Source organism: Narcine bancroftii, chromosome 3, assembly GCF_036971445.1.
Source record: "Narcine bancroftii isolate sNarBan1 chromosome 3, sNarBan1.hap1, whole genome shotgun sequence".
NCBI lineage: Eukaryota > Metazoa > Chordata > Chondrichthyes > Torpediniformes > Narcinidae > Narcine > Narcine bancroftii.
Genome location: NC_091471.1, coordinates 246,499,499 through 246,524,784, shown reverse-complemented (window position 1 = coordinate 246,524,784; position 25,286 = coordinate 246,499,499). Strand labels below are relative to the sequence as shown.

Below are 25,286 nucleotides of genomic sequence, written 5' to 3'. Positions count from 1 at the left end.
TGCCTTTCAATGTTTGAAATAGTTCAATAAGATCCCCCCCTCAATCTCCTAAATTCCAATGAACACAGGCCAAGAGCCGTCAAATGCTCTTCATATGATAACCCTTTCATTCCGGGAATCATCCAATTATGAACAGGTCAGTTGTTAATATCAAATCTGGTTTTGATTAGGGAAGCTTCATTGCTTCCCCATCTTCCTATCACATTAATTCAATTCATTAATAAAGAAAATAATTGTTTTATTTGTGTTGTTGGATATTCCCATCTATACTCCCTGAATGTTACAAGAGACCAAAACCCATTCTTCCACCTGAAAGAAATTCTGTTGGTCTGGACAATGCACTTCTCTTTAATAATTGTGAAACCGTCTGGTGTGTTCTGTCCTGCTCTTTCTATCAGCTTATTGTATAACTGTTGTATCTTTGTGCTTTTTCCCTTCTGCCCCTTTTGTTTATCTGCTTTGTTCACTGAAAATAAAACCAACTGACTTTATTTGTGTCCTTCTCTCCAAACCTCGGACACACTCGCTGCTGCCTTTTCGATGTGGGGAATCCTGCTGTGGTCACTTTCTGTCACCTCTGTCCTGTCGCTCCTGTCTTGTGTTTTCACCTCCCACCCTTCTCAATGCGCACCTTCACGTGCGGCTGTTAGCAGAGGAGAAAAGTGCGGAACCGTGGGAATAACCTCAGTGTATGTACCCTGTCTTGGTCTCTCTTTTGTGTTTCAATTGCTCCTGTCTGTCTGAAAGCTGCGTTTTGTCCAATTGTCACGTTTACCGGGCATGTTCATTTGTTGAAGGGGTCATGGCGTTGACCATTTTTCCTCAAATAATTGTCCATGCACATCTGACAGTGATGTGATTATAACGAAGGTGATGCAAAAATTAAGAGTTCTTCTCCAAAGGAAAAAATATTTTTTTGAATAGCCATTTAATTTTCTTTAATGAACTCAATTTCTCATAGTTGTATTTAAATATTAATGGCACATTTTATCCAGCTCTTTTAGAATCATAGAACACGATAGTACAGAAACAGGCCCTTTGGCTCATTAAATCTGTGCTGAAGTGCCTTGCCCACTAATCTGCACCTGGAGCATAACCCTCTATAATCGGTGTTCACTCTAAGCTGTGCGCATGCACGCTTGCACAAATGACCCGCGGGTGCACACTTGAGCGAGCTGGGATGTGCGGGCACGTACGCACAAATGCGCGCACGCTGGTTTCCCTCATGCCCACGCCTGCTGATCGTTTGTGCGCACACACGCATGCACAGCTTAGAGGGGTTTTTTTTTTAAATGTCAAAATCGAGCCTGCTTTCACCTCAAGTGGCAGCTCGCTCCACATACTCTGTGTGAAGAAGTTATATAGACTATAGACTATTACAGCATAGTACAATGATGCACGGTATGAAACTATTGACCAATCTACACCTTCTCTACCTCCCACCCCCTCTATTTTTTATTCATTGTTCTTCAATCCTGGTTAATCTCTGCACTCTCTCTCCAAAGCTTCCACATCTTTCCTGCAATGAGGTGAACAGAACTGAACGCAATATTCCAAGGGTGGTCAAACTTGCATTTTATGGAGCTGTAATGTAACCTCACGGTGCTTGAACTCAGTCAGCTGACTAATAAAAGCCACCATATCATTCGCCTTCTTAACTACCTTGTTAACCTGTATGGCAACCTGGAGAGGTCTAAGGATTTGGTCCCCCAATGTCCCTCTGTTTTTCCACATGGTAAAGAATCCTGCCATTAACCATGCACGTCACCTTCAGATTCGCCTTCTAAAATGAATCACTGCACTTCTCCGCTTTGAACTCCATCAGCCACTTCTCCGCCCAACTCTGCATTCTGGCTACATCCTGGCAACTTTCGATGCTATCCACCACACCACAAACCGTTTGTGTTGTCTGCAAACTTACTGACCACTTCTACCCCCAGGTCATTTATAAAATCAGAAAGAGCAGCTTCCCCCACCCATGTTCCCTTTAAACATTTCACCTTCCATCCTTCACCCAATGTCCTCTAGTTATTGTCTCTCCTAACCTCAGTGGAAGAAGCCTGCCTGCATTTACACCTCATAATTTTGAATACCTCTATCAAATCTCCCCTCATTCTTCTATGCTCCGGGGAATAAAGTCCAAAATTTTTTAACCTTAGCCCCGGAACTCAGCTCCTCAAGTCTTGGTAACATCCTTGTAAATCTTCTCTGCACATTCCCAAAATCTTCCCTAAGGAATAAGTAGACGGTCACATTTCTTGAAGAGAATGACTATTTAATTGTCTTTAAAAATAAAATGGTGCATTTTATTAAGTTATTTTAAACTTGTTTGTGATGGAAGACCTGCCTCTCAGAAGAGTAAATGGTTTTTTTGATCCCCTCTTGATCATCTATTATTTTTGTCCAAAGGCTCTTCCATCTTACAGAGCCACCAGAAATTGGCCAAGTGCTCTTCCAAGGACTCCTCAGGCTCTATCTCACTATCTACCTCGGAAGTTGAAAGGGAGGCAATCAAAGTTACTTCTGCCACCCAGATGTGTGCCTTGGGCCTTGTCTGTGGTCCAGGTCTTCTAGATTGAAATAATGTATGAAGTAGGAGCAAAAATAGACCATTCAGCCCATCTGCCATTTAATCATGAGCTGATCCATTTTCCCACTTGGCCCCACTGCCCGGTCTTCTCCCCATAACCTTTGATGCCCTGGCAAATCAAGAACCTATTAGTCTCTGCCCAATGACCTGGGCTCTGCAACAAATTCCGTGGATTCACCCCTCTCTCCCCTCGGCTAAATAAATTCCTTCACATCTCTGTTCTAAGCGGATGCCCTTCAATCCTGAAGCTGTGCCCTCTTGTCTGAGACTCTCTCACCGTGGGAAACAACCGTTCTACATCTACTCCGTCCATGTCGCTCAAAATTCAAAATGTTTCAAAGAGCATTGGTCGAGTGTTGGCACCCAATTCCTTCTTGCCACAGTCGCACCATGCAAAACAAAATCCTCTTCCACTAAACTACTGAGGGATCTGTAGTGTAACATTTTAAAGCCCTATACTGATCACAACTGAACGTGCCCTTATAACAGCGTGCATGCCAAGGGTTTTTGCACACACCCAGACTCAAGGCTTGCATGTTCCTGGAATGATTCTGCACTGATAACCTAGCATGAGAAAGCATGAACAGTTAAACCCCCCCCCCCGGCATCCAACGCCTACGGGGATTGATGGATGCCGGGTAAGTGAATCTTCCGGTTGCTTGAGATTGCGTGTGGCGTGATTGGCTACTGATGGCTAGAGGTCACCAACTTTCGTATTTATTTTCCACAATTTTTTTGTTTTTGCCTTGAGGCTGCCGGTTGTTTGAATTCTGGATAAAGGGCATTTTGCTGAATTGTGATCATTAACAGGACAATAGTTCTGATTGAAGAGAGAATGTTTGCCACATTGCAGAGAAAAGTAAAGTTCCATTTCTATGTTGGTAGCAAACTGAAACCTTTATGATGATTGAGCCCGTAAAGTTCAAGTTTATTTATCATCCAATTGTCCAAGTACAACCCAGCTAAACAGCGTGCAACACACTGCAAACACGCATACAGACATAACACACCTACAGACAAGCGATACATATGCACAGCGTTTATATACAAATATTAAAAGAAATAAATATTACTGTTAAATTATTTGTTGAGACGCGGAGGGTTTGTTATTTGAAATATTGTTGAGTGAATGAAAAAGCTGTTAAAGGAAATATATTCCGTTATCTTGAAGGAACAGTGAGCATGTTGGCAGGTTCTCTGTTGAATTGTGGTTAAAATGCATGGAGGATATGATTGGATAAGAACTGTTATCAAATCAGAGAGGTCAACAAGGCACAGACCCCAGAGCTTCCATTGGCGTCAGATTTCGGATTCATTGCCAGAGTACATGCATTGCATACAACCCCGAGGTTCTTTTCCCTGCGGGTGAGGCAGAATTACCACTTTCTGGTTGTGCCAAAAAACTACGAAATAGATAAAGGACTGTAAACAGATAATGAATGTAAGCAAATCACTGTGGACTCAGAGGTTAAAGCACCACAGTAGATCCATCACTGCACCCTCTACCTCATCTCAACAGGGCTCAGCTCCTCCTCACTGCCCATCGGAAGACTTGGGTGAAGGCTGCACCAGTGGGAAAATTTTTAACAGAGCCTGTATATTCAGCCTTTTGAGTCACTATTCGACCAGTCCAGCCTAACCCCGAGTTCACAGCCCCAAAGAGTCATGGTTAAACTTCTTTTAGAACAAGATTTAAAATGAGCAATTTGAGTCATGGAGTTCGACTGTGCGGAAAGTGCATTTGGACCCGGTCTGTCCATGCTAATAAACAAGCCTGGCTTCAGTTGCCACTTGTGACTGAAATCTACAAAACTCATCTACCATGTGGAAGTATTTTCTGACTTTTTTTTTATTTCCTCCGGGTGCTCCAGTTTCGTCCCACGCTCCAAACCGTAGAGGGCTGTAGGTTAATTTGGGTGTAATTGAGCGGCACAGGTTTAAAAGGCCAGAATCGGCTTCTACAGTAATAACATTTAATATTTAAATAAATTTTAAAAAGGTTGAAATTTACTTGATTGTGGGAATTCACAAAAATCCCTATAATTGAATATATGGAGAGTGTGTGTGTGTCTGTGTTTGTGTGAATGTGTGTGTCTGTGTTTGTGTGATTGTGTGTGTGTGGTGTGAGTGTGTGTGTCTGTGTTTGTGTAATTGTGTGTGTCTGTGGTGTGAGTGTGTGTGTCTGTGATTGTGTGTGTGTGTGTGTGTGTATGGTGTGAGTGTGTGTGTCTGTGTTTGTAATTGTGTGTGTGGTGTGAATGTGTGTGTCTATGTTTGTGTAATTGTGTGTGTGTGTGGTGTGAGTGTTTGTATGTGTTTGTGTGATTGTGTGTGAGTGTGTGTGTGTGTACAGTATGTGTACATGATATGTGTGGGTGCGCATATTCTTATGTGTACATGGTGAATATATGTGTGTGTGTATGCACAGTAGGTAAAAATAGCAGGTTATTTGCATGTACACAGAACACATCTAAAGTTAGTTTACACATATGAACAAGTAATATATTTTTCTTTAGATACAAAATATGTACATTAGTAATATGGTTGCTGTAAACTGCATGTTGAGAAAAGGTGTAGGTTTAATGCGAAATATGGGATGTCGTCACAGGTCAACAGGTACATAAAAATGTCTGCATCTAGCAGAAATGTGCATTATGCTGAAGACAAAACGATAAAAGCACCTCATTAGTTGGTTGGTGATTCTGCCAAATATTTCTGCCCATTAAAGTCAACATCATGACTTTCACAGCCTGAGCCTGTGGGATAGAAGTCAGCGATTGGGACCAGACCTGGGTTCATATTCCGAGCTGTCTGTGAGGAGTTTGTGCATTCTTCCCGTGTCTGCGTGGGTTTCCTCTAGGAGCTCATGTTTCAAAACGTACCAGGGTTGTAGGTTAATGTGGTGTAAATTGGGCGGCACAGACCCGTGGGCCGAAAATGACCTGTTACTGTGCTGTATGTCTAAATTTAAAAAATTTTAATTTAAATTTATATTAGCATGTCCTAAATGCAGTTGAGGATAATATGTTCCTGCCATTTTATAATGGTCATGGAAAACACGAACATTGCAATTACTATATCTGTGGAGATAGGTACAATTTCAGTGGCATATTTACTCATGATAAACATGAAATTTTGCTGATTAAAAACTGCATTGTGAGTGAAATCAAGGAAATCAAATAATGACAGATTTTTAGGACGGTGTTTATATAAAATGGGCATGCATGTAAGAATGTCATTGCATGCAAAGTTGGGAATTTGTCTCATAATGGATATAGTGTTTGAGGACCTTTAGATGGAAGAACTAATAATTATCTGATGCAGCTAGGTTGAACGATTGCGTAAATGTTGACGTTTTCAAGTGCCACTCACTTTCACACTCGCCCTAGCTGCGTTAACTAAGGTTGGTTCATTGAGTGACACACCCTACGTTGTGCTCCGTAGACTATCGAAGACACCAGTCCGATTAAGCGATCGGCGTCCACACTGGGCCACCAGCGCTCCAAGGGCATACGGCTGGACGACTACTCGCTGGAGCGGGTCATCCCCGAGGAGTCGCAGAGAATCCATCGCCGCAGGGAGAGAGGTCACAGGACATCAGAGAGGTCGCTAAGCCGATACACGGACGCTGACACAGGTGGGCTTTTTATTTATTACTCATTCAAAGGATCTGGTTTTCCCTCTGAACTGAGTGCCTGGCTGAATCATTTCAGATGGTATTTAAGAGAAAACCACTACAGGACTAAACCCATATGCTGGCTTGGCCGGGAAAGGTCAGTCGGTTTCCTTCCCCACTAATGAATTAGATGGATATTTAGTTTCAGAATTTTTGAATCAATTTTTTTCTTTTTATGCCTCAGAATTTATTGTCATGGAATTTGTTGTTTCGCAGCAACATTACAGGTGCAAACATTGCTATAAATTACATTTTTAAAAATTAATTAATTAATGGAAAAGTGAGGTAGAGTCTATGGTTCATTGACCGATCAGAAATCTGATGGTGGAGGGGAAGAAGCTGGTTTTTTTTGTGATGTTGGGTGCTCATCTTCAAACTCCTGGACCTCCTCATTGATGGTAGCAGTGAGAAGAGGGCATGGCCTGGGTGGTGGGAAGCTGCTTTCTTGAGATACCACCTCTTAAAGGTGTCCTTAGTGAAGTGAAGACTAACGCCCATGATGGCATTGGCTGAGTTCACAACCCTCTGTAGCCTGTTACTGTCCCATGCATTGGAACCTCCAGACCAGCCGGTGATGCAACCAGCCAGAATGCTCTCCGCCGTACAGCTGTAGAAGTTTTCAAGAGTCTTCAGTGTCATTACCAATCCCTTCAATCACCTCACAAAGTATAGCCACCAGCAAACTGCTTCATGTTGGTTAAAAACTGATTACATGTTATGGACGTTGGGGGAAAGACTAGGACTAGGGGCCATAATTTTAAGAATACAGGGAAGGCCCTTTAGGACAGAGATAAAAAAAAGAAAAATTCTTTACCCAGAGAGTCGTTGGTCTGTGTCGCAGAGGGTGGAAGAGGCGGGTTCTCTGGATGGGTTCAAGAGGGAGCTAGATAAGGTTCTTGTGGATGGGGGAATTAAAGGTTATGGGGAGAATGCAGGGTACTGATAGTGGAAGATCAGCCATGATCTAAATGAATGGTGGTGCTGGCTCGATTGGCCTACTCCAGTGCCTATTGATTATGGACAATCTACCACCAATGTCAGCTATCTTCATAATCCAGTCACAAAAGAGGAACAGCGAGAAGGATTCTTTCACAATCAAGGCGAACAACAGTCAGTCAGTCAAGTATAGAATTACAAATTACCATCACAGTGATGTGAACCTTCTTCATTGCTAATGCCAGAGGGAGGGAAAAAAATAAACATCACAAAAGGTAAATTGTCCAGCATCTAATGATATAACCATGGGTATGTTGAATTCCTCCTGATAAATATGAATTAAAGAAATCCATTCAACAATATTATCTTCAGAATTATGATTCTCAATGAATCTAGCTTGATCTAAATGAATCAAAATTGGTAAATATTTTGCCAATCGATTTGCTAAAACCTTTGTTACAATCAACATTTCATTATGAAATAGGTTTAAAAGATTCAACTTGCAGAGGATCTCTATCTTTTTTAAGAATAACTGTGATAATTGCCCCAAGAAAAAGAATCCAGAAATGAAAGAACCTTGATCGTCCTGTTTCAATACTTCCATTAACAAAGGTCTTAACAAATCCTGACATTTCTTTAATAAAATTCAACAGTGAATCCATCTTCACTAAGAGATTTCCCATTAGGCATGGACTGAAGTGCTTCTATTATCTCTTTATAAGTAAATGAAGCTTCCAAGTCATTAATATCCCGATTACTCAAAGAAGGTAGATTAAGATTAGATGAAAAATTATCATTTTTAGCTTCATCTTTCTCTAATTCAGAAGTATACAATTTTACATAAAATTCCTTAAGCACACCATTTATCTCTTGTGGTTTATACGTAATCTTAGAACCTTTCCTAATCGCATTAATCATTCTAGAAGCCTGTTCCGACTTCAATTGCCAAGCTAAAACGTTTCCCCTAATTCATAATATCTTTGATTAGTTCTCTGTAATAATTTTTCAAAAAAAGGTAAATTGTCAAATGAGAACAGTTCCTTGAAGGAGTTACTGGACAACCACCACCCCCCCCCCCCCCCCACCAAAAAATATTCAAGGAACTGAGTTACAGCGAAAGGTTGGGACTTTATTCAAGTCAAGTTTATTGTCATCCGATTGTACAAGTACAACCCGACGAAGCAGCGTTCTCCGGTCCTCAGTGCAAAACACACAGACACACAACCAGACATAGCACACATACAGATAAATAATACATATGCAGGACAATAATTATATCTGTAAAAATAAATAAAAATTGTTTCGTACAAATGAGTCTCTGGTGGTTAGTGTGAACGGTTCCTTTGGTCGTTCAGCGTTCTCACTGCCCGTGGAGAGAAGCTGTTCCTCAGCCTGATGGTGCTGGCTCTGATCCTCCTGTATCTCCTCCCTGACGGGAGCAGCTAAAAGATGTCGTGTGCAGGGCAGAAGGGGTCTTCAATGATTTTGCGCGTCTTCTTCAGACAACGATCTCGGTAGATCACGTCGATGGGGGGGAGCGGGGAGTGAGACTTCAGTGATCCTCTCTGCCACTCTTATAGCCCTCTGGATTGACCTCTGATCCATTTCTCTTCACCAATCGTATCCACACTGTGATTCAGCCAACCAGGACACTCTCGATAAAACTCCTCTAGAAGGTTGACATAATGGTGGCCAGTAGCCTTGCCTGCTTCAGTCTTCTCAGGAACGCATTCGCTGTTGTGCATTCCTGACAACCGAGGAGATGTGGAGTATCCCTGATAGGTCACTAGTTAAGTGAACTCGAAAGAACCTGGTGCTCTCCACTCTCTCTACAACAGAGTTGTTCATGTGCAGTGGAGGGTGGCCGTTCCTGGTCCTCCTGAAGTCCAAGATCACCTCCTTTGTCTTGTCCACGTTGAGATTCAGGTTGTTACTCCCACACCATTTCACAAGGTATTCCTCCGCTTCTCTGTAGGGCGACTCATTGTTGTCGCTGACGAGGCCTGCGACTGGACGACACTGTGGGAGATGGATCTGGCGATGCAGTCGTGGATCAGTAGCGGTGTGAGCACAACTCCCCTGAGGTGCGCGAGTGCTCAGAGTGACAGTGCTCGATATTACGCTAATGATTTGACTGTGGTCTTTCCGTAAGGAAGTCCAGGATCCAGTTACAGAAATGGGTGTTGAGTTCCAGCAAGGTCATCTTCTCCACCAGCTTCTGGGGAATAAGATCGTATTAAACGCCAGGCTGAAATCATTGAACAGCAGCCTGGCATATGAGGACAGAGTGAAGCGACAAGGCTATAGCATCGTCCGTGGAACGGTTTCTTCTATAGATGAACTGAAATGGATCCAGTGTCTCTGGGAGGTAGGCTTTGATGCATTCCATCACCAGACACTCGAAGCATTTCATAATGGTGGAGGTCAGTGCTACTGGGTAGTAATCTTTGTGGCCTGTTGTAATCGCCTTCTTGAGTACTGGAATTATAGTGGCTGTCTCAAACCCTGTGGGAACGATGGACTCCTGCAGGGAAGTGTTGAAGATGTACGTGAAGACGTCCGTCAATTGGTCTGTGAAGTCCTTCAGTACCTGATCAGGTATGTTGTCTGGTCCCCGCCGCCTTATGTGGGTTCACCTTGGATAGGATTCTCCTCACCTTGGCATGGCTATGCAAGGGGCCTATTCATCAGGGGACATGGAGATTTCTTTGGCTTCATCCTGTCTTCTCTTCTCATCAAACCATGCATAGAAGGTGTTCAGTCTGTTCAAAAGGGAGGTGTCATTGTCCTTAATTTACAAGGTTGACTTGTGATCCGTAATTGTCTTGGTCCCTTGCCCCAGGTGCCTCTATCGCCAGTGTCTCACAGCTGAGTGGATCTTCTGTGTGTACCCTCGCTTTGCTTTCTGGATTGCATGGGAGAGCTCAGTCCTGGATGATCTTAATGCCATCGTGTCCCCTGTCCTGAAGGAGCTCTGAGAAGGACCAAAACCTCTGCAGCCAACCATGGTTTCTGGTTAGCCCTGGTTATGAAGCATTTGATCTCAGTGACATCCTCAAGGTGCTTGCTGATGTAGCCAGTCACTAGGCTCGAGTACTCCTCTATATTTACATGACCATTGTAGGTGGCACCTCCCTGAAACAGTGTAGAAGAATGAGGGGAGATTTGATAGAGCTATTTAAAATTATGAGGGGGATAGACAGAGTAGGCTTTTTCCACTGGGAATAGGTTAAGGGCATGGTTTAAGGGTAAAAGGGGAGAAATTAGGAGAAACTTCTTCACACAAGCTGCCAGCTGAAGTGGTGAATGCAGGTTCAGTTTTAACATTTAAATAGAATTTGGACTGGCTTGTGGATGAAAGGAATATGGAAGGATGTGGCCTGGGTGCAGGTCGGTGGGACGAGGCAGAATAATAGTTCAGTGGGGACTAGAACTGCCTGCCCCTGGGCTGTAATGTTCTACGGTTGCGTGGCAGGAATGTCTCCGAGTCAGGGCTCCTAAATGTGGTGTGATTTATGCAGGTGTGATTTGAGCCAGCTCAAGTGGAGGAGAGAATGGAAAAGTACACCCAGCAGGTCATTGCTCTTGACATTGCAACAACTCAGGTTCACGATGAAACTGAAGGTCATCGCAGCCCAGACATCAAACAGAAGAGGCTGGCACGAAGCAACAAGGACCAAAGGAGAAGCCCAAACCTGCCCATTCTGCAGCATCCCTGGGCATCTGGATACAGTCAATGATGAGTGGCTTGGGATATCAAAATTGGTGGCCTACATGCTAATCGTCAAAGAAATATTTTACAATACAGTGAAACCCCGGTATCTGGAATTTAAGCCTCAAGCAACCGGCAATAAAATCAAGGAAAATAATTTTTAGAATTTGTATTGGGAAGGGTTGTGGCTGTCATGTGACAGCACTGCCCCCCCCACCACCAAGTCGGAGGACACACCAACTGCCAATCAAGTTGGGTTCCGCCCCACCCATTAGTGCACACCTTGCTGTCGGACACATGTAAATTACCTGGACTGCACTCTCCAGCCTGGCTGTACTTGGCTAATTAGATTAACCCTCCTGCCACTGAGCTATTGGCCCCCAGTAAATGATGTGGCCTAGAAAGGTGCCATGTGCTCTTTGTTCTACCTCTTTGCCACCCTGCTTCACTCCAGGCCTAGAAATGTGGAAGGGTGCTGAAGAAACTGTTGGTAAAATATGCACTCTTAAAAGGGTTGGGACCATTTAATTAGTGTCCCTTGTAGCATAGAGCCATGCCTGCACTGAGTCGAGGGGTGGTGGGGCATCGTAGTCATTTTTCCCTGATCACTGTATGTACCAGTTCATTGTGTGTTGTGTGTGTATGCTCTGCAACACTTGCCTTCTGTCAATAAAATCCTTCCCTACCTCAGAGTCCTTACTTTGAGACTTACCAAACCTGTTTCCTCATTCACAACAAAATTAAAATAAATAAGCTAAAAAAATTCACACATTTAAAATTATAAAAGTAAAAGTTCTCCGAAGTAACACATAAACCTTTGGTGAAGATGGGGGCAAATATTCAGCCAGCGGAGGGCCTTGGTCGGGCTTTGCTTGTAGCAATTGTTTGAATTAACTTTTTTAAAATTCTGACAGCACGGTAACAGTTCATTTCAGCCCACAAGTCCGTGCCGCCCAATTTACACCCAATTAACCCAACCCCCCACCCCCCCAGTATGTTTCGAACTGTGGGAGGAAACCAGAGCCCCCGGGGAAAACCCACACAGAGACAAGGAGAACGTACAAACTCCTTGCAGACAGTGTGGAATTTGAACCCCGGTCCCAATTGCTGGGGCTGACGAGCAGGAAGAACAGCTGGTTGATCCCGCTTAGGATGGCTCTCTTAAAGTATCTCCTTATCCCTCCTTAATCAGACTCACCTTGGTCAGAGGTTTTATCTGTAAACTTGGGGGTGGCAGAAGCCGGTGGTGGGGGAGGGAGAGGAGGATGGGGGTGAGCAGTAATTACACTGGATAACAAATTTTTTAAAAAGGTTTGCTTCCTGAAAATAAAATGGGGGATTATGATAGGCAACTTCAAGCTGATCAAAAACATAATTTCAGATTTTCTGTGTCACGGAGGAAGTTGGAGAACCGTTAACTTTCATTGAATTTAACAAGTTTAACCACATCATGATACTGACACATTGCGTTAGTTCCACTGACCTAAAAATGTTTTGCCCCTGATTTTCATTTGTACTCAGCATCTGATACCCCTCATATCAGTTTCCAACAATAATCGACCAGCATTGATGAATTCCAGTTCCCTGATACCACTTTTCATTGGTCGCAGTGTCCTGGTGAAACTTTTCCGCAGGTTTGTCACTGGCGGCACCAAGATCAGCAGGAAGACATCCAAGTGCGAATGCAGAAAATGAATTTTCAACGACTCATTGCTCTTTATGTTGCTTGAAGTTGACTTAAAATATGACAGGAAATCACAAAAATGGGTTATATCTTCAAAAAAAAGATTCATGAAAGAAAAATGTTATGGTGATTTTTGTGATCAACAGCTGAAAATCTATAACATTCACCCAATCATGTTCAGGAAGCAAAATCTTCGTTGTCCAGTATTCGTCTTTCAGGCGGCCCTGCGGAGGGGGAGGAATCTGCAGATGTAGTGATGGTTAAATGTTTTTAAAGCATGTGGCTGAAAATAAAGTAAAATGCTTTAAGATTTATATATTCATGCAAGTGAAGTTTGTTCAGTGTAAGTACAGTGTAGTATTTTTGTCTTTTAAACTGTTTATTCATAATGCAAATGTATTAGTTAGGCATGGTAAGATTAAGTCTCAAGCAACCGGAAAATTCACTTATCCAGATACCAGGGGTTTTACTGTATTTAATAACTGAAACAAATATTTTCTATAAATGAAAGTCTTTCTTTCTAAACATTTCTTTTTCTTTGCCTAAATGATCAGCTTTTATTGACATAGGGCTCGGAACAGACCTCAGTACCACCACACAGTCGGGTGACCTGCCTCCAAAAGAGAAGGATCGGGAGCGAGGAAGGCCCAAGGACAGGAAACACCACCACCATCACCACCACCACCACCACACATCGTCCGACAAGGAGCGTTACTCCCAAGAGCGGCACGAGTACAGCAGACCTCGATCGAGGGACAGGCGGTGGTCCCGATCTCCTAGTGCAGGCCGCGAGTGTGTCCCCCATAGACAGGTGGGTCTGCAGACTTCACAGATTTTAGCGGTAGACAGAAGGGCAGACAACATGTGTCTAACTTGTGCTGCGGAAGAAAGGACGACTCAAATAGTGCAGTGGAAATCTTTTGTGGATGGAAATAAATGACTGAAATTGGTATGTTTGGGCAGCACAGGGCTCATGGGCCGAAAAGGCCGGTTGCCGTGCTGCATGTCGAAATTAAAATTAATCCCTTGTATCTAGAACTCCTCTACTGTACCTAATTAATATCAGTTTTCTCTAAATTACAACCATAATCCCAGCCAATCCAATCACTAACCCCTGCAGTAGATACTAATTTTCATCCTGCACCCAACAGATAGAGAAACCCATCCTTAAAACTTTACACAAAGGGATCCGAATTTATTGTCACGAACGTGTGTATGAAATTTGTTGTTTTGCGGCAGCAAAAATTGCGGTTAATTGCATTTTTAAAAATAAATAAATGAGTGAAAAGGTGAGTGAGGTGGCATCTGTGGTCCATTGTCTGACGGTGGAGGGGAAGAAGCTGTCCTTGTACCGCTGGGCGCTCATCTTCAGGCTCCTGTATCTCCTTTCCAATGGCAGCAGAGTGAAGAAGGCGTGGTCTGAGTGGTGGGGGTCCTTGATGATGGTGGCTACTTTCTTGAGAAACCGTCTCTTGTAGATATCCTTAATGGAGTGAAGGCTCGTGCCAGTGATGGCTGAGCTTACAACTCTTCCTGACCTGAAAGAGATCCAGACACGATCATGTGATGTGTAACAAATGGCTGGGGACTGTCTGCTGTGAGTAACATTTAAGAGGCATGTGGACAGACACATGAATCGACAGAGATTGGAGGGATATAGACTATCTGCAGTTTATTTTACTATCACTTTCAGTGCCAATATCGTCAGCCGGAGGGTCTGTCCCTGTGCTGTCAATTCAAGATTCAATTTATTGTGATAAAAACAGTACAATATTATTCAAAATTTGTTTTCATCTGTAAGGCAGACAGATTCGCCATCGGCAGAAATTGCCTTAAGCGCCTCTTGCAGTCAGAGAAGGAGAAGCAAAACAAAGTCCCCGAGTGTCCACCTCCCGCAGCCCCTTCAGTCCAAACCATCAGCAGCCCGAGCTCCAGATCCGAACCCCCGGCACCATTAGGAACCCTTCAGTCCCCTTTCACCTCTCAGCTCCCACACCCTGCTTACCCCTTCAACCAGTTCTTGAGCCAGCCTCCGCGGCCTGCGTGGGATCCCCGCCTCGAGTCGCCACCAGCCCTGCCACCGTGGCCACCGCCCCGTGGGTCATCTTCAGAATTGATGGCGGGAGGGTGGTCTCCTCATTTTCAGTACTGTTCTATGTTCCAAGTTCCATTCTACTTCAATGTTACATTTCTATTCAGGAAAATAAATTGCTACCCAATGGTTTGTGGAGTTTGTATTTAGCAATGGTCACAATCTAAGCAAATTTTTGAGTGGATTGCCAGCATTTTATGAAGAGACAGAGGGCAGGAAGCTGAAACACAAAGTGCTAAAACTGCAATAGGACAGAAAACAGGCCCTTCAGCCCTTCTAGTCTGTGCTGAACTATTAATCTGCCTCGTTCCACTGACCTCCTCCCTGTCCATACCCCTCCTATCCATATAACCTTACAAATCTTTCTTAAGTGTTAAAAGTTGAGCCCGCATTCACCTCTTCAGCTCATTCCGCACTCCCACCGCTCTCTGTGTGAAAAAGTTCCTCCTAAACTTTTCACCCTTAACCTCTGGTTTGTATCTCACCTACCCTCAGTGGAAAAATCCTATCTACATTTACTCTGTCTGTACTCCTCATAATTTTGGGCAGCTCTATCAAATCTCCCCTCATTCTTCGACGGTCCAGGGAATTAGATCCTAACCTGTTTAAACTTTTCCTGTAACTCAGTTCCTGAAGTCCCACGATATCCCAGTAAATCTTCTCTGCACTTTTTCTATCTTTCCTGTAGTTAGGTGACCAAAACTGCACACAATACAGGTAGTCCCTGATTGCAACCTATGTGACTTACGGCCATCCGTACATACAACTGAAAAAAAAATTAAAAAAATATTTGTAAATATAAAAATTACGCTTTTAGGGTGAAAGTAGGGGCCTATCTATGGAAATAAAGCACCTATGGCAGGGGTGTCCAACTTCTCTTCGAGACCTGGCCTTGGTGGCCACCATGTTGTATTTGACGAACATAACATGGATACAGTGACTTTCTGACTTGCGTCCATTTTGAGATATGGCTGATCGGTCAGAACGGAGCATGGTTGTAAGTTGAGGAGTACCTGTATTCCAAATTGGGCCTCACCAATGTCTTACACAATTGTTCCTTAACATCCCATCTCTGTTACTCAATACTTTGATTTATGAAGGCAATAGGCCAAAGGCTCTCTTTACAACCCTATCTTCTTGTGTCGCCACTTTCAGGGAATTATGTTTCTATATTCCCAGATATTCTGATAGCTGCCATTTTTTAATCGGCCATTTGCAGCCAGATTGCATTTACAAACCAGCCACTAGCTCCAGTTCACAGATTTAGAGAGGGGAAAAATTAGGGCTGAATGTCAATCTTTATTACAGTAACATCCCTATTATTCCCTTACGGGAATTGGTAGATGCTGGATAAATTCGTTTCCTGGTTGCTTGAGACTGCCGCACGTTGTGTGAATCTACAAGGCGGGCCCATTTTAAACTTCTGTATTTTTCACCCATTTTCTACAATTTGTTTTGCCAGTTGCTTGAATTCTGGGTTACAGGGGTTTTACTATATATCCAATTAATCGCAGCAGTAGAAATATTGACTACCAAATTTGGGGTCAGAGGTGAACCAGGAGGAAGTCAAGGGAACACAACCCAGTCCTCATCGTGGGTCCAGTAGTGAAGTGGGTCAAGAACTTCAAATTCCTGGGCATCCGAAGATCTGTCCTGGAGCCTCCACATTGATGCAATCACAAAGAAGGCTCGCCAGCGGCTGGACTTTGTGAGGTGTCTGAGGAGATTCGGTATATCACCAAAGACTCTCGCAAACTTCTACCGTGAAGAGCATTCTGGCATCACTGCTTGGTACAGAGGCGCCAACTCTCAGGACAAGAATAAACTCCAGAGGGTTGTTAACTCAGCCTGCGACATCGCAAGCACCAGACCTCACTTCATTGAGGACCCCGGCATGAGGCGATGTCTTAAAAAAGCAGCCTCTATCCTCAAGGACCCCCCACCAGGCCATGCCCTCTTCACTCTGCTGCCATTGGGGAAAAAATACAGGACCCTAAAGACGAGCCCTCAGCGGAACAAGGACAGCTTCTTCCCTGCTGCCATCAGATTCCTGAATGATCGATGAACCACAAACACTGCCTTACTCTTCGCGCACTATTAGTTTAGTTATTTTTTTATTGGTAATGTCCAGGGCCGGCCTTAGGACCTGCGGGCCCCAATTGGAATCATTTTTTTGCAGGGCCCCAGGTTCACAGCCAAGGTCTGTAGAATCTTATAGTTTATTATAGACTTATATCTCTATGATAGAATGGAAAGCAATCGAAAAATACACCAAAATATTTAAAGTCTGTGCATAGCTTGTTCACAGCGTGGAATCGCAGCTAAAAATGGCTCCACGATGTTGGTTAATATTTAATTAAGCGCTGCTAATGCACACGTGTTCAAAGCTTCAGCATCAGTGGTGCTAAATCTAAATTTTGACTGAGTTTTTATAAGTTCATTATCTTGTTATTTTGGACTTCTACTGTACAGTTTTTAAAAATTCAAAATATAAACAGTACTAACTTTTTAAGAATTCAGAAGAAAATTAAAATTGTTGCTGCTCTCCATAAAACCAGCAACATGGTGTTAGGACTATGCTGCAATGTCCTGTTTTTGACAAGACGGGAGTAGATATTACCTTGGCGCGGGGCCCATTTGGGAGTTATTAGTCCAATTGGGTTTAAAGCCAGCCCTGATAATCTCACAAGATCTTGCCGCAAAACACCGAATTGAATGTCCTTTTTCACACAACAATAAATTCTGAATCTGATTCGGGAACCGCATGCTGAACTCAAAAGTTGTCTCTTTGGCTGCTGGTCCATGTTAATAAGACTGAACATCCAATTTCATTCACAATTCAGACACCCAACCAGGAAAATAAAAGATCGCAGGAAAAGAATATTTTGTAAAGGCAATAAGACACCACTGTAGGTTTGATGAGAAAATGGTTTTGCAAAGTTGATGTCTGGGAAAAGCCATTATTAGCTAGAAATTATGTAACTAATTGTGATGTTATCAAATTAATGGCTATCTGGCTCATAATTGTGCAGATCACAGAAAGAGAGAGAGGTCCTTGGAATTTCTTAACTTAAAATGGAGGTTTATTGATTTAACCAGGTGGTTTTGAGCCAGAAACATTGGGTAATGGGATAACCTCCATCAGAATTCATGCACTGTGCAGCATGTAGTTGTTAAAACACCAACAAATTTAAGAGTAAAAAATGCGCCAAGCGGCTCAATTTGTGACATTATTTTCTAATCTTCATGGCCACCCATCCTGTTCCCAGAAAATGGTCTGTATTTCAGACTCTTCCCTTACTGAAACAAGAAAATGTGGAGGCTTTGATAACTCGGTGGACATTATTTAAAATGTTTAAATCCAGTTCAGCAAGCTGGCTGAAAAATCTCAGCTGAGCATCTTTTTGCCACATCCACTGTTTCGAAGAAATATTTAACCCTCAATATTTATACAAAACACACTTCAAGTTCATACCAAATTCATTTTACCGGCAGTCCAGCTAGACATCTCATACATAAGATCATAAGAAATCAGACCAGGAGTCGACCATCCGGCCCGTCAAGCCTGTTCCGCCATTCAATGAGATCAGGGTTGATCTCCATCTACCTGCCTTTTCCCCATAGCCCTTATTACGTAAAAATCTATCCAACCCTGACTGAGGTAGTTGTCACTGCTTCAGTGGGCAGTGAACTCCACAGATTCACCGTCGTCTGGGAAAAGCAGTTCCCCCTCATCTCTGTCCTAAATCTTGAGGCCATGTCCCCTAGTTCTGGTCTTCCCCCACCAATGAAAACAACGTACCTAACTCAATCCTATCTATGCCTTTCATAATTTTCTATGTTTCCATAAGAACCCCTCTCATTAGAACATAGAGCAATACAGGCCCTTCGGCCCTCAATATTGTGCCAACCCATATATCCCTTCCTTCAAAAAAGTACCAAACCCTCCCTACCCTGTAACCCTCTGTTTTTCTTTCATCCATGTGTCTGTCTAAGAGTCTCTTAAATGCCCCCAGTGTCTCATCCTCCACCACCATCCCCGGCAAGGCATTCCAGGCACCCACAACCCTCTGTGTAAAAAAAAACACCCCTGATGTCTCCCCTGAAGTACTTCATTGTCATTGTGTAAGGAAACACAAAGAAATTTAAAAACGCAACCGCGGTACTCACCGTAAAACATACGAGCAAGTAAAACAGTAAAAACAAGAAAGAAGCAACATTAAAAGAATACAAAATACAAACACACTAATTGGCGGAGTTTAATTCTCAAAAGTCTCTGGGATAGAATCTTTACTTGAGTCTGTTTGTCCATGATTTAATGGACCTGTATCATCTACCCGAGGGCAAATGATAGCCCCGGGCTGAGTAGAATCCTTAAGGATATCGGCTGCCTTCCCGATGCAGCAAGATCGAAATATATCTTCCAAAGGGGACAGGGAAAACCCCATGATCTTTTGGGCCATATTGATATCCCCTCTGAAGATCCCTCTTTTATCTGCTGCTGTACCACACAGGAATGCAGTAAGTCAGCAGACTCAATAGAGCAGCGACAGAGGGACATCAATAACTTCTCCTGTAGATTAATTTTCACGAAGGATTCTCAGGAAATGGAGATGTTGATGTGGCTTCTTGGCTATAGTGGTGGCATTAACAGTCCAAGAAAGATACGTTCTCAGAAACGTGAAAGTCATAACCCTTCCCACTCAGTCCCCATTACGAGCTCTTTCATCTTCTAAGAACTTCCCTCCCTTTGCTTTGTACAGATGTCCTCTGGTGTTTACTGATCCTCCCTTAGAAAACAGGGATTGGCTGTCCACCCTATCTATGGTTCTCATAATCTTGTAGACCTCTATCAAATCACCACTCATCCTTCTACACTCCAAGTTATACATTCCAGGAACTACGGTCCCAGACGACTCATAGGCTAAACCCCTTCACCTCTGGAATCAACCATCGTAGAGCAAGCAAGTCCCAGCACAGACGTGCATTTCAAAGATCAGTTGGTAATATCATTTTACCATTGGGAGGTTCATTTGTTCCTCCTGCCATTAGATACCAGAATGAACCTATCACAATAGTAAAGTTGTTGTTTACATTTGTATGTCAGAGGCTGGTTGCATTTCAACAGTAAATTCAAAAAGGGGTCTTAATTGGTGGACTTCGGCATGTCCCAACATTAACAAGAGAGGTATTGCTGATTTGCACGTCATTTTTTTTCTTTTTACAACAGTTCCGTCAGCTCCTGAGAAGCTTTCAGTTAACTTTTCAGAGAAATGAGGGTTAAGGCAAATAGGCACCCTCTGGTATGTGTATTTACTTGTGCAATTCCAAGGAGGGGAGGGAGGGAGGGGGGAGGAAGAACTTTGGGTGTGCAAATTCGTTCTTTGCCACTGAACTCAATTTTCAGGAGGAAGGAGACAAGTTATGGGCCAGCCTAGCATATGTTAGCTAGCGAATTTCCCACTCTGTATTTTCCCAGACAGAGCTAAACCCCAATGAACATTAACTCAGATTTTCACCAGATCACAAGTCGGCCCGTCGGCTCATCGAGTCTGCTCCGCCATTCTAATCCTGAGCTGATCCATCCTCACTCCCCGTAACTCTGTCAATACACCCTTCCGACCTCGCTTCCACAGCCACCCGCGGCAACAAGTTCCACAAACTCATGACCCTCTTACTAAAGAAGTTTCCCCGCATCTCTGTTTAAAATTGACACCCTTTTTATCCTGAAGTTGTTCCCTCTTGTCCTAGACTCCCCCACCATGGGGAAACATCCTTACCACATCTACTCGATCCAGGCCTTTTGGCATTCGAAATGCCTCGATGAGGTCCCCCCACATCTTTCTGTCCTCCAAAGAGTGCAGTCAAAGAGCCGGCAATTGTTCATCATACCCTAACCCTTTCATTCCTGGTATCAGTCTAGTAAGTCTTCTCTGAACCCTCTCCCACGCCAGCACGTCTTTTCTCAAATAACTGTACATAGAACTCCAAGTGAGGTCACACCAGTGCCCTGCAGAGTCTCAACATTATAATCCCTGCTTTTTGTATGCTATCCCTCTGGAAATGAATGCCCTCTTCACCACCTACTCAACCTGGAGGTTAACCTTTCGGGTATCCTGCACGACTCCTTTGCACCTTGGAATTTTGAATTTTATCCCCCATCTAAGTAATAGTCTGTCCGTCTATTTCTTCCGCCCAAAGTGCACGACCGGGCACTTTTCAGTGAATGGGGCCTCTGGAGACTCATCACATTTTAGCGTAGATCCTTCGGACTTCCAGCTGTGCTAGCATTTCCCGTTCAATTTTGAACGTAGACTCCAAACTGTTTAATGTGTACACACGTTTAAACCCATGTTATCAAAAAGCCTGCTCTTTCTCAACCCATTGACTTACAGACACCAATTTCTCTTTTTACTTTCTTTTGATTATTTTATTCTGTGGTCATCGCTTCCCTTTTCTTTTTCTTTTTGTTACCTCTTTACTTTCTCCGATGGTTTTTTCCTGTCTGTGTTTTTTGCTCCTGATTTTTTATTTTTGATTTGCTTTGTTTCGATTTTCATCTAGGGCAGTAGTTCTGTGAGTGGGAGTCCAGTTCCTTCCACTTCTGGTACCAGCACACCGAGGAGGGGACGCAGGCAACTCCCCCAGACTCCCTCCACGCCCAGGCCGCATGTCACCTACTCCCCCGTGGTCCGCAAGGCCATGAACACATCGCAGCAGCAGGGCAGGACACCGACCCCGGTGCCGCGCCGGTACTCGTCCCCGCCCCCGGAGCACCAGAGGGGCGAGAGGCCTAGCAGCAGCAGGAGCCGGTCGCCTGGCGCGGAGAGAGGCCCCGTCCCACGGAACGGCTCTCCCCGACTGCATCGCCAGAGCAGTGGACAGTGGTCCACCCCCAGCTCCCATGTCTCCGAGCCTTACCTGGGGTGCCACGACGAGGACTATTACCGCCACGCCGACTATGAGCCGAGTGAAGAGACGCTGACCTTCGAGGTAGCCATGGCGACGAGTTCCGGGAGGTCGCCGAGGACTTGTCGGGCACCGTCCTCCTCTGTGTCTCTTCCGAGGCACGGGCGTCGGGTACCCAATGGGTACTACCACAACCTCGGGCCAACCAAAACGAGAGGGCCCGGTGGAAGGAAAGGGATGCATGAACCATACAGTGAGACTGACGAGGATGACTGGTGCTAGCCCACTGCCACCCGGCCTCTCCTTTGCCCCGCCACCGCCATACTTCTTATGTTGCCATGTGAACCAGAGGAATGGCCCTCTCGAGAAGCTCTTGCCTTCCAAATACACACACACACACAAAAGAAATATAAATATATATATATATATATATATATATATATGTATATCTTATCAATGAAAGGGCAAGAAATTACACCGATTTTGACCGGGAATATGGCATTTGGAGCATGGGCATGCCAAGAGACCAAAATGGCAGCCTGGTCACATGCTTGGCATAATTGAGCAGGAAAAAGGAAATGAGAAGGAAGCATGGGCACGCCAACAGGCCAAAATGGAGGCCTGGTCATGTGCTTGGCATAATTGAGCAGGAGAAAGGAAAATGGGAAAACCATGATGCAGGAAGAACTGCTGGGAAACTGTTGGGGTTTTATTGATGAGTTTTATCATCCATTAACCTGCTAATATGTTATTGGTGTTGTTTGGCTGGGGGAGGGGTGGGAATGGGGGTTGGGAGCATGAGTCACCACGCGCCAGGCCACGTGCGGAGGCCTCAGAGGCGCAGTCGCTAAGCAACAGTCAGCACCGAGCACCCTTTGGAGAGCCTGGAAGTTGTTTGCCCTGTCGGAATGGCCCATCAACAGCATGGATTCCTCTCCATCAAGAGCATGCCGTGACCAAGAGCACTTTGGTTTAATTACTGTGCGTAATTTGGGGCGGGGTTGGGGGAGGGGGGCGTAAGGCGGGCAGCAGTTAGTGGTCGGGGGTGGGGGGAGGGAGGGGAGAGGAGGCTGCCAGATTAGCAGCTCGCTCCCCATAAACACGAGTGAGATCATTTCCATTTGATTTGTAATTCTACTTTTTCGAGGACCCTGTCCATTGAGGAGGTGTTCAGGGGAAAGGGGGAAATCACTCTGGCCAAAAAGAAATAACACAATCCCAGTGCAAAATGGGGAGTGTATTTTCTAACTGTGTGATGCTCTGAGTGCCTTTGTAGTTTAATCAGTTTGTTAGTTTTCCAAATTTGCTTTCTTTCCTTTCATCTCTTCTTTATAATTCAGAATTATGTATATTCTGGGTGATTTCCTCTGTGCATTAACCATTAATCATTGTTTATTTCTATGGGTGACGATGAAAGTTAAAGGGATTGGATTCTCTTAAAGCTTAGTCATTTGAAACCAACATCCAGAGTTCTCCAGCAGGTTCTTTAATGAGTGTTTGTGTTAATGGTACAAAAATATCTGACAAGTGCATAGGTCCAAAAAAATAAATCCCAGATATTCACATTCCCAATGTGCTCCAGTGCCTCGGAACCAGTTGATCTGGTCAGTGCCCACTTTCCCCTCATTGCAATGGAGACTTCAGTCCACTTTTGGTTTAACGGCGCTCCTTTCCACTGAGTTACCTCAGCAGGTCAGTCTTTGCCACGTTGTGGGAGAAAACAGGAGAGTTTCCACAACTAAGGGCCTGCTAAAAGGGTAGAGTAGTAGATATAAGTGCAAGGCTGGAGAAATTGAGCAGGTCAAAACCGTGTGCTTTACACAGCATGGATAAAGGTACGTCACCAACGTTTCGGGCTTGTGCAAAATGGAGGCAGGCACCCAAACAAAATGGTTGGGGGCTGGGAGAGGGACAGGGAGAGGAGCACAGACCCACGGGCAGGAGGTGCTAGGTGGGGAGGGCACACCAGCAAACAGGGGTAGAGAGGATGGCTCTATGAATGGCAAGGAGGTGGACAGCTAATAGCAACGTTTCAGATGGCGAACAGAGGAGAAAGGGAAAGGTCGCTAATTTCTAATTCGACTTGGAATGCGATGATGGGCAAACTTGAATGACCTCAGTTCCTTATTGGGTGAGTTGCTTCCACGTGCTGTTGAGAAGGGAGTTCTTGGACTTAGATCAACGATGAAAAGTTGACCGGTGTGTGACTTAGAAGGAAACTTGGGTTGTGTATTTGAAGTTCTGGAGGAGCACAAGTGTTTAAAGTTGGCCTATTTCTACAGAGCAGCCATTCTCAATGGGGAGAGGCATGGGCCACAGCACATTTCAGGGAGGTAGGAGTGTACACAGACTGAAATCCTTTATAAAAGGGACCCAAGGTATATTGAGGGCTGGAGAGAAGTACGGAAACCAACTAAACGGCCACTTCACAGGGAAGGGGGGCCAATAAACTTTTGAATAGAGTCCTAAGGGGGCCACAGCCCAAGAAAAATGGTTGTTCTTAAGAAGGACTCAGGTCCGAAACGTCGGTAATATATCTTTACCTCCTACGGTCACTGCAAGACCGAGTTCCTCCAGCATTTCTGTCTTTCTTTACTATAATCACAGCGCCTTGGAGATGTTTGTGCTTTGCTGATATATTGTCAGCCTGAATATCCACATGGAGTCAATTAACTTCTTAAGAAATATTCTTTCACCCAGCGTGCTAGATTGGTTAACTATTCTGTTAGACACAAGATGCAATCAGTAGGAAAAAAGGACATCAAAGGGCATTTGCAGAGTTGGCTCTTCCATTGCTGAATAGGTAACCACAATTGTGCCGAGCGTTTATCCCTTCAAGAAGTGGCTGACGCATCCAGGCTCGTAGCTCTTACCCACTTGCCAAGAGATCAGAATGGGTGATCTATCCAAACCTCTGGGATCCCACAGAAGGAATCTTAAGGCAAACAAACAAGTGGGAATTAGATTGGGCACCTCTATGTCCCTTCTGATCAGGTAGACTTTTCCTATGTGCTTGGTGTAGCGGTTAGCGCAACACCTTTACAGCTACAGCGATCAGGACTGGGGTTCAAATCCTGCGCTGTTCGTACATTCTCCCATGTCTGCGTGGGTTTTCCCCAGGGGGGCTCCAGTTTCTTCCCACCGTTCGAAATGTACTGGGTTGGAGGGGGGGTGTTGTAGGTTAATGGGGCGGCTTGTGGGCCAAAATGGCCTGCGGCCGTGCTGTATGTCTAAAATTTTAAAACGCCCCGTATCTTTGCCCTGCCCTTGAGAGCATCCACTCCTGAATGTTGTTCCTTGGGAAGATAGGTCGTCGACGCAAACACTACAGAGTTGATGAAGTGAGATTAGGGGAGTGTGGTTTGTGCCCCCATCACCGATTAAAATCCTGCCCTTAGATGAGCAACTGCATAAAGTGCCAGCCTTAAAATACCCAGTAGCACTACCTGTAGGTGCAGCAGGAATGCAGACAAGCACACCGAGTCTGCATGAACAGGGATTTTTTTTAAACGTGTTTCTTCTGTGCACTCTATCAGTGCCTGCCATCCAAGCTAATGAAGGAGGTGTAGTAGGGCCGGGGGGTAGAGGGGGAAGCATCAGTCCCAAACGACAGCTAAAACAGGGAAAACTAACATCTAGAGTCCTGCAAAGGCAACAGGATCTTTAATAATGAAGATGTGGGATTTT

At 44.3% G+C, this 25,286-nt stretch overlaps 1 protein-coding gene across 1 annotated transcript in view; it reads left to right on the top strand.

The window, feature by feature from the left end:
* The window catches only part of LOC138758466 (voltage-dependent P/Q-type calcium channel subunit alpha-1A-like), a 371,903-nt gene extending 349,589 nt beyond the window's left edge, over window positions 1-22,314 (top strand). The window contains exons 43-45 of the mRNA XM_069927418.1: window positions 6,035-6,227; window positions 13,168-13,409; window positions 21,255-22,314. Of these exons, the coding sequence (XP_069783519.1) occupies window positions 6,035-6,227; window positions 13,168-13,409; window positions 21,255-21,881 (1,062 nt within the window). The 3' untranslated portion in view covers window positions 21,882-22,314. The remainder of the gene's footprint in view (window positions 1-6,034; window positions 6,228-13,167; window positions 13,410-21,254) is intronic.
* Window positions 22,315-25,286: the final 2,972 nt, after the last annotated feature.